General features: G+C 38.0%; 1 protein-coding gene and 1 long non-coding RNA gene across 2 annotated transcripts in view; both read right to left on the minus strand.

Annotated features, from left to right (window-relative positions):
* The window catches only part of LOC123258390, a 49948-nt gene that overhangs the window by 6287 nt on the left and 30303 nt on the right, over positions 1 to 13358 (minus strand). The gene's annotated exons all lie outside the window — the stretch shown is intronic.
* On the minus strand, positions 4240 to 5179 carry LOC6505766 (arginine-hydroxylase NDUFAF5, mitochondrial). Its single transcript, XM_001964305.3, has one exon. It carries the CDS (start codon positions 5150 to 5152, stop codon positions 4256 to 4258), a length of 897 nt encoding a protein of 298 aa, XP_001964341.1. The 5' UTR covers positions 5153 to 5179; the 3' UTR covers positions 4240 to 4255.

The following is a 13358-nucleotide window of genomic DNA, read 5'->3' on the forward strand; positions in this document are numbered from 1 at the left end:
TGGAGACAAACCAAGACAGAACGAGATTTTAGAAACAACAATAGAGAAATAAGCTACGAGAAGTTGGGTCAGGTGAAATGATATTTTTTGGAAAAAAAGGGTGCAATCGATTGCCCATCAAATGACGACAAATGACCATCAATATTTTGAAATGACCACCTCCCGTTTGGAAAATATTCAAAAATGAAAATTTTCGAAAAATTTTCGAAAATATTAAAATTTGACTTTTTGAATTTTTTTTTTTTAAATTGAAATAAACCAAAATTACCACCAATGGTCATCTTTTAGAATTTTGAAAAAACTTTTAGTTTTTGAAATATTTAAGTGTTCAGTTTAGCTCATTTTTTTCACAGGTAAACCAAATTAAAAAAAAAAAACTACTGAATTCGTTTTCCACTAGTGTGATAAACAATGACTATCTTTTGAAATTTTAAAATAACATTTACCTTTCGAGATACTTGACTCTCATAGTCTTAAAAATAAAAAAAATTAAAAATCCAAAAGATGACTTTCATGGCCCATAGCCTAAAACATATAAATTAAAAAAAAATTGATTTGTTTTCCACCATTGCCCATCCCTTAAAACTTAAAAAATTAACAAAAAACTATATGCCCACCATTGCCCACATCTTAAAACTTACATATTTTACAAAAAAAACTATGCCCTTCATTGCCCATCCCTTAAAAGTTAAAAATTTAACAAAAAAAATCATGCCCACCATTGCCCATATCATAAAACATAAACATTTAACAAAAAAATCATGACCATCATTGCCCATCCCTTAAAAGTTAAAAATTTTACAAAAAAATCTATGCTCAGCATGGCCCACATCTTAAAACTTAAAAATTTTACAAATAAATCTATTCTCAGCATGGCCAACAGCTAAAAACTTAAAAATTTTACAAATAAATCAATGTCCATCGCTTAAAACTTAAAAACTTAAATAATTTGTAGGTTCTTGCAATTTGAACATTGGAATTATAATATTAAGAAGGGTTATGTTAGGAAAAATACATCATCTAATTTGTATTGCTTAAAAAGTCTAACACGTAATTTTTGGAAAATTTTCAGCTTATACCTGTCATGGGGAAATCCAGAAAATGTACACACACAGTTCATAAAAGAAACGGTTACAGTAGTTTGGGAAAACACTTAAAACAAAAAAAGTTAAAAATCATGCAAAATACATATGTATGTATGTAATACCTATGGTACATTGAACCAGTACACCATAAAGTTTCAATTGCATAATTATAAGTTTGGAAAAAAGGGATCGTTTTGGGAAATGCATATAACCGCAAAATTACCGCATAACATATGCAAAATAAGTAATATATCAACAAAATTTCTTTAAGTGTATATCAGTAAATTTTGTAAACCGAAGCTGAAGCCTTTTGTATTGAAATTCGTAATCCAGCTGCAAATAGCCTCATTCCAATTTTTGTAAAAAACATAAACATTTAATTATTCCAATTCGGCTGAAAACAGCCTCATTTCAGATTTCCAATCTCTAAGAGTCACTTCAGATTGAAAAATAAAACAATATTTTGGTAAACAGAATCCCGACTCAAATCTTTCTCACTCCTTTTAAGTGAATTAAAACTAAACAGATCATACCATTCTTAAATGGGAACCCACTTCACAGGACTCGTATTTGTTGCCGTACATTTTTTCGCTTGCTTCGTAAAATCATAGTTTATAAGGGCATAACAAGGAAAATCTGTGACATATCCTCATCTGGGACATCTTGATTGGTTACATCTTTGGGTTTTGAACCCTTTCCAGTTAGGAAAACCCAAAAAAAATTTGCGGTAATATGCATTTCCCAAAACGATCCCTTTTTTCCAAACTTATAATTATGCAATTGAAACTTTATGGTGTACTGGTTCAATGTACCATAGGTATTACATACATATGTATTTTGCATGATTTTTAACTTTTTTTGTTTTAAGTGTTTTCCCAAACTACTGTAACCGTTTCTTTTATGAACTGTGTGTGTACATTTTCTGGATTTCCCCATGACAGGTATAAGCTGAAAATTTTCCAAAAATTACGTGTTAGACTTTTTAAGCAATACAAATTAGATGATGTATTTTTCCTAACATAACCCTTCTTAATATTATAATTCCAATGTTCAAATTGCAAGAACCTACAAATTATTTAAGTTTTTAAGTTTTAAGCGATGGACATTGATTTATTTGTAAAATTTTTAAGTTTTTAGCTGTTGGCCATGCTGAGAATAGATTTATTTGTAAAATTTTTAAGTTTTAAGATGTGGGCCATGCTGAGCATAGATTTTTTTGTAAAATTTTTAACTTTTAAGGGATGGGCAATGATGGTCATGATTTTTTTGTTAAATGTTTATGTTTTATGATATGGGCAATGGTGGGCATGATTTTTTTTGTTAAATTTTTAACTTTTAAGGGATGGGCAATGAAGGGCATAGTTTTTTTTGTAAAATATGTAAGTTTTAAGATGTGGGCCATGATGGGCATATAGTTTTTTGTTAATTTTTTAAGTTTTAAGGGATGGGCAATGATGAAAATTAATTTTTTTTTTTAATTTATATGTTTTAGGCTTTGGGCCATGAGTCCATGGGCCATGAGAGTCAAGTATCTCGAAAGGTAAATGTTATTTTAAAAGATGGTCATTGTTTATCACACTAGTGGAAAACGAATTCAGTAGTTTTTTTTGAAATTTTTTTTTTACCTGGCCAAAAAACGACCAAAACTAAAAACTTAAATATTTTAAAAACTAAAAGTTTTTTTAAAATTCTAAAAGATGACCATTTGTGGTCAATTGCGTTTATTTCGATATTGAACAAAAAAATTCAAAAAGTCGATTTTGAAATTTTTAAAAAATTTTTAACTATGTTCAATTTTAAATAATTTCAAAACGGTAGGTGGTCATTTGAAAATATTGATGGTCATTGTTTATCACACTATTGGAAAACGATTTCAGTAGTTTTTTTTTGAAATTTTGTTTTACCTGTGCAAAAAATGAGCTAAACTGAACACTTAAATATTTCAAAAACTAAAAGTTTTTTCAAAATTCTAAAAGATGACCATTGGTGGTCATTTTGGTTTATTTCGATTAAAAAAAAGAAATCAAAAAGTCAAATTTTAAAATTTTCGAAAATTTTCATTTTTGAATATTTTCCAAACGGGAGGTGGAAACAACTTCTGTAAAGCTTTACTAAACAAGCTGAACCTGCACTAGATACGTTTTGAACAAAGAAACAGTTTTAGATAGCCATGACTTTTTGAAAATATGAGATTAAAAACTCCAATTTAATTGAAGAAAATATTGTTGAACCACCTATATTAAATTCAATAAAATTATTTCGAGTTTTTCCTTAAATCCAAAATTAAAACATGGTATGATCTACTGATTTCAATAAGAAAATAAAAATCTTCCATAGAAAAATGTTTGGGGAAAAATCATAGAAGACCAAAAATTAATGTAGAAAATCTGAGATTTCAACTTTGGATGAGTATTCCAAAGATATGGTAACTGCTAGATACCATTTATTAATTTTAGTTGGTACACATACATTTCAAAAATGATATGGGTGATAAAATGACTGTAGGTGATAGAACCTATGTTTGTTCTGAACTAATTTCACCTGCTCCATAATCTTTAGGCTCCCCTGAACGTAAGTCCAAAACAAACATAGGTTCCATCACAGACAGTTTCCGCGTGCACCTAAGAGAAGAAATTGATCAAATTTTACCATATATTGAATTATGTAGGCCGTGTAATGGCGATGACCATCATTGTTTCTAGTATATATCATTTTTGAAATGTATGTGTACCAACTAAAATTAAAAAATGGTATCTAGCAGTTACCATATCTTTGGAATACTGATCCAAAGTTAAAATCTCCGATTTTCTCGTAAATTTTTTGTCTTCTATGATTTTTCCTATAAACATTTTTCTATGGAAGATTTTTATTTTCCTCTTGAAATCAGTAGATCATACCATATTTTAATTTTTGATTTAAGGGAAAACTCGAAATAATTTTATTGAATTTATTAGAGGTGGTTTTCGTCACAAACAAGATTTTCGTCAATTAAATTGGAGTTTTTAATCTCTTATTTTCAAAAAGTCATGGCTATCTAAAACTGTTTCTATTTTCAAAACGTATCGATTGCAGGTTCAGCTTGTTTAGTAAAGCTTTACAGAAATTTTAGATATCCATGATTTTTTTTTTTTTTTAAGTTACTCAGCAAAAGGAATTATGTTTATTTAAGTTTAATTTATGTTCAAGCAAGTTTCAAATAAAACTGTACAGCTCCTGCTCCTACAGGAGCTCCTAAAACTTGCGTACAGCTCCTGGTATATGGCACTCGCCGCCAGCATCGTCTCCCGACTAAGATGTACTGGCCTGTTGAAGGCGGCATTATTCTCGGCCATTCCTTTAAGATCCCACATTAACTCGAACATGCTGGGGTAACCGATAACCAGTTCGTCCGTATCTATGGTTAGCATTGTAAAGCCAGCGCGGTTGAGCAGAGAACCTATGTCCCGTATCTGGGTAAAGGGCGAGATGTGCGAGGAAATTCCTCCTTTTCGCTCCAACTCCGCCAGTTGAAGGGAACAGCACAGTTCGTACAGCGTGTCTCCTCCAAACATAGAAGCTATAAAGACTCCGTCAGGCTTTAGGCTGCGCTTAATGTTGGCAAAACAGCCGAGCAGGTCATTTACCCAATGTAGACTCAGACTGGAGATGACCAGGTCCAATGAGTTTTCCTCGAAATCTAAAGTTTCTTCATCCTTCACTAACTTCCGCATTTTGAGGCCAGGAGTGCCCTGGGCCTGCTCCAACATGGTGGCACTGGAGTCCGTCAGCGTCAGATGCTCCACGCTCTCTGCAAGAATGTGTTTCGACAGGTACCCACGACTGCATCCAATGTCAGCGGCTGCCTTAAACTCTCGTTTAATGTCGAATACTCGGTCCGCCAGTCGAAAGCCCACCTCTTCTTTTAGGTAATCATAAAGTCCAACATTTTCACTGAGGGCAGCACGCTCCTTTTGCAACCGCTTGGCATTTCTGTCAAAGATGTTTTGGGAGGTCTGTGTAAGCGAAGAAAGGGATCGCAGCTCACATCTGACCTTTAAGGTCGATAACTTAGTTAATTTTCTCAACATAATCCGGTGGAGATGTTTTTAATGCTGTAATAAGCCACCGGCATAGGCAAGTGAATGAAAATGTGATTTGGTCATTTGGTCATCATAATACACGACCTACATAATTCTATATATGGTAAAATTTGATCAATTTCTTCTCTTAGGTGTACAGCGGAAACTATGGGTGATAGAATCTATGTTTGTTCTGGACTTTGGTTCAGGGGAGCTTAAAGGTTATGGAGCAGGTGAAATTATGCGTGGAGATTTTTTGCTGTTGGCCTGTGTTTTTAACATGTACTCAATTTTATTTCTCCTTTGGTTTGTAAGTAATATATTTATAATATATACCGTTAAATTAATTTTAAATGAAGTACATTTACAACAGTAAATTACATCAGTATCAGTAAAATTCGAAAATTGGCTGTTGTTTCTCAGAAGGAGTTTCAGAATGAATTAATAGCTCTAACATAAATGAAACATTACCCGATTTTTTCGCCGAAGACAAAATGCAATAGGATAAAATAGGATAAAAAATACCTTTTAAAACAAAAAAGGGGAGTTAACTTCAGGCGAAGCCGAAGTTGCTACACCCTTGCATATTTATACTTATACATATTTATTTATATGTATTGTTGGCACCTAGTGCCAAGGCCTACTACCCTATAAGCACACTTAGTAATTTAATCCAATCGCATATTGATCAGCATTAGCTAAGCCGAAATGCATGTACAAGCTGTACATGAACAAACAATCTTAGTCAGCAGACTCAGAGGTAGGTGGGATTATCCTTAGTTTTAGCAGATTATTAGCATCTTATATAAGAATTGTTCTTCTGAAATAAAGATAGTTGCGAAATCAGAGTGAATCGTCTCGTTACTCAGTGTTTGAACCACGGCACTTAAAATCAACCTACTTCGAGTGATCCTGTGTAAAACGGTTCACAAGTAGGACTCTCTGAAAGCTATCTACTTCGCGCGTCATCCAGCCTACTGCGAGTAATCCTGTGTGAACGGATCACAAGTATAACCCGCGGCATACCAGTCTACTTCGAGTGTTGCTCCCGTGAAACGGACCACGGGTAGACCCCGCGTCATCCAACCTACTGCGAGTGGTTCCTATGTAAACGGACCACAAGTAAAACCCCCTGAATACCAGTCAACTTCGAGTGTTGCTCCCGTGAAACGGACCACGAGTAGACCCCGCGCTACCCAACCTACTTGGAGTGTTGCTCCCGTGAAACGGACCACAAGTAGGACCGACCGATGCGGAATCAGCCGAACCACCATACCATCTGTACTTGAGGAGAACCAGCACTGGACTTCAAGTACCCCATCATCAACTCCAGCCTGATCACATCAAGCACCTGGTCAACCGATCAGTCCCTTGCAGAATCCAGGTAATTTAGTTAGAACCTTAATACGTTCCTTTGACTACGACTCCAGGACCGACCGTTATGCCCGCGAGTTCAAGTTCGACGTAGTGGCCGCATAACGCTCTACGGACAAACACTGCCTATCTTTCTATGTTTTCCATGAAATGCTGCTCGCATAACTGCACATCAGTGGGAAATGCCCTTAGATTCCTCTTCAGTGTGTCTTATTTCCAAAATTTCTCGAGCTTCTTGGAATGCTTGGCTTTATCCATCGTGGATGCGTGGCTGCTTATGTCTTGATTCGTCTGTATGGTGGGTCCAAATTCACCGAGTAATGTTTCCGAATCCGTATCCGTGGGATCCGTATGTTTCCCAAGGAAACGTATGTCTGACGGAAGGTCTTTGGGGCGTTGAATTGTCTGAAAGGGTTGGTCCAAATGCACCACTGTAAGAATAAACGCAACCCCCTGTTTTTAAATCAGTGATTAATGATAAAAGATAGAACACTGCTTGGGCATTAGCTCGGTTAGTCCCTCCAATGCCTGTAATGTTGAGGTCGGACCGTGCTGATTGTAATACCAGTTGTTTCGCCAGTTCCTAGGAAATTAATTTCATTCGTAACACTTGTGGTTTTAGAGGTTGGCGTTGTGCCGATCGCTAGTTCGGTTTGGTGAATAATGTAACATTGTGTAATGTAACTTGATCTTCATGCAGTGGATGTGTGGTGTGGATATAGACTATTTGTGCAGGCTTAAAGTCTTTTTATTTTTTATGTCCTGTCGCTTGGAGTTATGCTGTGCATACAGCGTAATTTTCATCTGAATGTTCAATGGCATCGTTTTTTTGGTTTTAAAGTTTGATCTGCTTTGCTGCCAGGCTGCTCTGCTGAGGTCAGGCTTAGGTTTGATGGCCGGGAAAATGGGACCGATGTCCTGTGCAGGTGGACGGCTTTAGGTGTGTGTTGGTTGTAAATAAGTTTTCTACTATTTCTCTAAAAACACTTCAAGAAATCCGAATTTCTACCGCCTTCGAAAATCGAAAATACTGCAGTGCGATATACCTCGATGATCCCCAAGCGTTCTACAGAGTTTGCCTCATGTCTAAAATTAAAACATAGTGCCAGAACGTGCCATAAACGTACAAATTACTTGTGTCCAATCTATACAAAAGAAAGATTTTGGTGAGATGCAATGCAATAGTATTTGAGGATGTACATAATAGAAGCTGGAGACCTACATAATTCTATATATGGTAAAATTTGATCAATTTCTTCTCTTAGGTGTACAGCGGAAACTATGGGTGATAGAATCTATGTTTGTTCTGGACTTTGGTTCAGGGGAGCTTAAAGGTTATGGAGCAGGTGAAATTATGCGTGGAGATTTTTTGCTGTTGGCCTGTGTTTTTAACATGTACTCAATTTTATTTCTCCTTTGGTTTGTAAGTAATATATTTATAATATATACCGTTAAATTAATTTTAAATGAAGTACATTTACAACAGTAAATTACATCAGTATCAGTAAAATTCGAAAATTGGCTGTTGTTTCTCAGAAGGAGTTTCAGAATGAATTAATAGCTCTAACATAAATGAAACATTACCCGATTTTTTCGCCGAAGACAAAATGCAATAGGATAAAATAGGATAAAAAATACCTTTTAAAACAAAAAAGGGGAGTTAACTTCAGGCGAAGCCGAAGTTGATACACCCTTGATGTACATAATAGAAGCTGGAGATCCTCAAAAGAGATCCACACTCTTTGTACTCCACTCAGCTGACATCTCCATTTATAATATATTTGACTTATTACATCCACGTTCGCTGACGACACCACCGATGGTGGGTTAATTTTCCATCGTGTGACGCTATTGGCACATTTAGCACTTAACTCGGCGAATGTGGATTTTAACTATGACCAAATCAGAGACTGCGTGTGGGATATATTGACATGACGCGTAGCTGCCTGTCTCGATCCTTGCTACGCTTGCTTCTAACACCTGCATCCTATATATGAGTTTCAGTTGTCGTCCTTCGTATTATATTGATGGTGGTGTACAAGATTGATGTTTGGTTCTCCCCTATTTGATCTGAATAACTTTTTTCAGCCTTTAATATCTCTATGAGCTACTCTATACATTTTGCATACTGATCATCCAACACTCCGAAAAAATCATTTTCGATATTACCAACGATGTTCAGCGCCCCGCGTTTTTGTCGTTGATGGTGCATTAACTGGTCGGTATCTTGGATCTTGGCTACCTACTGTTCTAAGATGTATAATATTGTCGGACAGACCTTGTTGCGGCAAAAATGTGTTGGCTCGACCGACCAATAAGTATTGACAAAGTTTTTTAAAAAATAAACTTTTAAAAACTTTGTCTTTAGGAGGAGGAAATAGCCATAGCTCTGTATAAGCGTCTCTAGTCCAAAAATAGTAAATTGCAAATTCGAAATGCTTTAGATTGGTTGATGCTTTAGAATGCTAGATAAGAAAGTGGGGCCCTTTAATCCATTGAGAAGCCTTTGGAGCTCTTAAAAAATGTGTTGCTGAGTCTGCTTATTTTCTTTTGTTGCAACTTAGCGCCAATGATTAATGGTAGTGTTATCAACGATGCCACCAACTCGGTGCATGACGAAGGGTTGTAAATTGCGTGGGTCGATGTTTAGCCACTGAAGCGGCGCGAACTTGCATTTAGCGGCTCCTATATCGACATTGTTTTCCCTTTTTATACGAAGATATAAAACTGTGGCATAAAAGTATTCGATGGCGTCTACAAAGGTATGTAGATCAATTTGCTCTGGGTCTGGAAGCAAACTGGAGTAGTGACGGGGAAGTTAGAATTTAGTGGCTTGTAGAAAGATCCATTGCATCCAAAATTGAAGTAGCTCTTTGTGAAGTTCCAGTCTATGCCTGACCGCCACACATTTTGAAGTAGCGTCTTTAGGCCGATTGAGTAGCAAGAGAATGGGCCCAGTGGATCACAGACGGACACGAGTACCTGCAGGGTTTTTCGCTTGGTTGGTGTAGCGTTTCCATTCAGGACATTTCTTTTAAGTCTTGCGAACGTAAATATATACTTAAAAACGTCGTGTTTTGGATCCCAATACATACCGAGAATCTTTTCGGGTCCACCAAGCTATTTTGTGAATCCATTCGCATGAATATTCTTGACTACTGACTACTCGGAATCATCATTACAGGTTTGAGAGATGAGATCGTCCAAATAGTGTGCCTTGGTTATGGACTCGTATGCTCGAGGATTTTTGTCTTTGAATGCTTGAAGAGGACAAACAGAAGTGCTATGTTCATGCATGTATACGTGTGCTTCTTTGTTCGATCTGCGTTCGATCTTACCTAGCTTTTCTTTCTAGGGCAGCCACGCCTTTACCTCTGCCTTGATCCGCAAGAGTCTTTTCGTTTCTGTAAATACGTGATTAACTCGACCTAGCTGTTATCTGCAAGAAATCCGACGCTTTGATCCGTAGGTAACGAAGTTTTTCAGAACGAGGTTTTATAGAACGAAGTTTGTCTGTTAAGAGTAAACATTATATGGTTACACTTTTGCTCGATTATTTTAATGCGCCAATCGAACCAGAAGCAGAAATCAGCATTATCAGCGGGAAGAATGACCGACTGACCGAAGCAAGCAAAAACCAAGCAATGCATGAACAAGCAATCTGAGTTAGCAGACTCAGAGGTGGATGACCCTGGCATAAACATTAGTTTAGCACGTCCATAACATTGACCTTTCTTAGATTTAATTATTTATAATTTAGCATCTTATCTAAGAATTTTTCTTCTGAAACAAAGATAATTGCGAAATCAGAGTGAATCGTCTCATTACTCAGTTTCTGAACAACGGCACTTAAAATCAACCTACTTCGTGTGATCCTGTGTGAAACGGTTCACAAATAGGACTCTCTGAAAGCTATCTACTTCGCGTGGCTCCAGTGTAAACGGAGCAAGAGTAGAACTTTCATCATCGAACCTACTTCGAGTGGCTCGTGTGTAAACGGACCACAAGTAGAACCCGCGGCATACCAGTCTACTTTGAGTGTTGCTCCCGTGAAACGGACCACAGGTAGACCCCGCGTTACCCAACCTAATTCGTGACGCTCTACGGACGAACATGTATAAATAAATGTTCTAATAAACATGTTCGAAATAGCCCCAAGGGTCTTTAAAAAAAGCACGGTGGTATCATTTTCGATCATTTAGTTATGTGTCAGCTATAGGATATAGTCGGCTGACCTTTATAAAATTTGGTAGATCGAATTAGTGGATTCCATTTTTGCCCAAATGGAATCCGTAGAAAGAACCATCTATCTAACTTAACAAACATAGTAAACAAAGTTTTGGCATTTCCGATCAATCAATTATTTGGCAACTACAGGATGTAGTCGACCGATCTGTGTCGTAAATAAAAGAAGGATTTGTGCAAAGTTTGAAGTTGATAGCTGTAAAACCAAGAATGGAATATTGCTTATATGCTTATATTGATTCTCACTTTTATCCCATCGGGGTTGCCAGTCCTTCTGCAGCAATGGCAGCCCCTTCTTGAGCTTGTAGCTTACGGCTCTATAGAACTGCGATTGACTCCTGTCCGCGATCGCTTTGATGGACCAGCAACGCCGGTCCGCAAATAAAGTGTTAAGTGTCAAATTAAAAGAAATAAAAAAACATATCTATACATTGCGATTCATGGGTTAATACAGTAACAAAAAACTCCCTTTAAATACACAAACATATCGAGGACGTACTGGGAGTTGCTGGATCTCACTTAGAGTCCCTAACGCTCCTTAAAGCATCATCCACACACCTCCCCTCGCGGTGCCCCGCAAACATAGAGTCATTCGCACTCTAAACCCACCCATTCAGACATGCAACTTGCTCATTCACGATATGTGCCGCCGTTTCTTTCACATAATACCAATGAAGGGGCCAATTCGTTCCACGAAAGCGGATAGTGGTCACTCACGCCAGGACCCCCAGTACACTCCACTGAAATACACACACCCCAAATACACACACCATCCCAATACACACACTCTCATCGCTGCCTTATTTACAAGAGTAAATCCTGGGTAATCACCCATTCGGCCAGCGTCTCTCTTCGATCATAGTTTGGATGGCCAGGGGTTTGCTGGACATCTTACTAAACCAGAGGGGGGAGACGCGTTCGCTTTAATGCCAAGAATGACAGGTATGCTTCTCACCTGGAGTAGTGTAGTATTGAAGGTACGGATCTATGGACTCGGAAAAGATACAATACATACTGACTGTTGGGCTAAGCAGCCACCAGATAAGCCGATTAGAATATAGATAATTTGTTTAGCTGCAGCGGCATTTAATCTTCTCTTCTGTCTCCCAGTTTCGCACGCACTTTGTTGTCATTTGTAGCACATTTGGGCGGGAGCTTTGGAGCTTTTTCGCCAAAGCTCTTGTATATTCGGCATAGCTTGGATCGGCCCCTGCATTTGTCTTGGGGTTCAATTGACCATAATAAAAATTGAAATATGAATTGAACCTCGTCTATTTAATTCAGTCGCTATCAAAACGCTGATAGCGTAACACTGACAACAAATCACTTACCAAAAGTTCATTCTAACCCCACACATGCAGTCGTTAGATTTCACCAACAGTGCACTCCACGCCTGGGTCCCTCAAAACTACTGCGGTGTGACACATGCTGTCAGGGAACCTGAATTTTTGCATTTCGCCATAACGGACGTACGGTTTCTGCAATAGGGCCACGACCCAGCCCCTCTCGCACGTAACAGCGTACGAGCCCTGGCAATTAATTTTCAAAAGCCGAGATATATTAGTGTCTTGCCTTCTCTCGTGCCAAAACCGCTCTGTAAGCCGGGCAGGCCGCCGAGAACATGTTATGCCCCGATTTAGCTCCTTAAAACGACAATTTCGAAGTCTACCTGATTGGTGCACTTCGCCGCTACATGTGCAACTTGTCCGCATTGGCGACAAACACTCACTTGGAGCCCTACACTCCCCTGAACCTGGGACCTGCAGCGGCTAGTACCTTCTCGCCGACCTCCAGAGTCTTGCCTCTATTGTGCCTCTATCAGCTGCGGTCTTGAAGTCAACCACGGCCATCTCCTCCTTCTGGTGGTTTTCCCACAGCTCCTCCATGAACACCTCAGGCTCGATCGCGGCCTTGTTGCGCTCCACGCTGAGTTCGACTGGATTTAGCACGTTGGCAGCACCAAAGTTAAAAGCTTTATTGTTTTGCAAAAAACCACGTGGCGTATTTGCGCGACGGAAAATCTTAATTTTCCACGAAAATAGGTGAGCTACAGCAACCCAGTTCGGCCCAGGTCGCATACAAAACGTACTTTTAATTGTCTCGATAGGCAGCGTATCTCAGCTGACATGAATTTTTTCCACAGAGCGCACAGAAAAAACGTCCGTTCTCTCCAAGAATAGGAGCTCAAGGGTCTCAATATAATATTTGAATTTAGAGTGAGATGGTGACTGTCCGGCCCCTGGCCTCAGTGGACGTATTTTAATAAAGTAACTGCAATGGCCGGAGTAATGTTTGTGCTCTTTATTCAATAGATATAAACAGAACTGAATATTCATTATTCTTTATTTGGTCGGTAACCCTAACGCGCATAGCATAGTCTGCTAACAAATGCACTCGTGCATAAGCCACCACGCCTGGAACCAGTCGGCTATCCCCCAAAGTCGCATATGCTGACTCCGCAACTAGGCTCACTAGGAGAAAAAATACACTGACATTAAGTGCCTGTAAATTTCTACCAGAATAACTGTAATATTGTGGAAATAATAATCAGTTTAAGAAAATTGCCTGCAGAATAAAAATATTTTAATAAATGATG

The sequence above is a fragment of the Drosophila ananassae genome, chromosome 2L (assembly GCF_017639315.1).
Source record: "Drosophila ananassae strain 14024-0371.13 chromosome 2L, ASM1763931v2, whole genome shotgun sequence".
In the NCBI taxonomy this organism is placed as follows: Eukaryota; Metazoa; Arthropoda; class Insecta; order Diptera; family Drosophilidae; genus Drosophila; species Drosophila ananassae.

Bases quoted from the DNA above. Each gene is read 5' to 3' on its own strand.
- LOC6505766 (XM_001964305.3), bottom strand. From the start codon at position 5,152: ATGTTGAGAAAATTAACTAAGTTATCGACCTTAAAGGTCAGATGTGAG.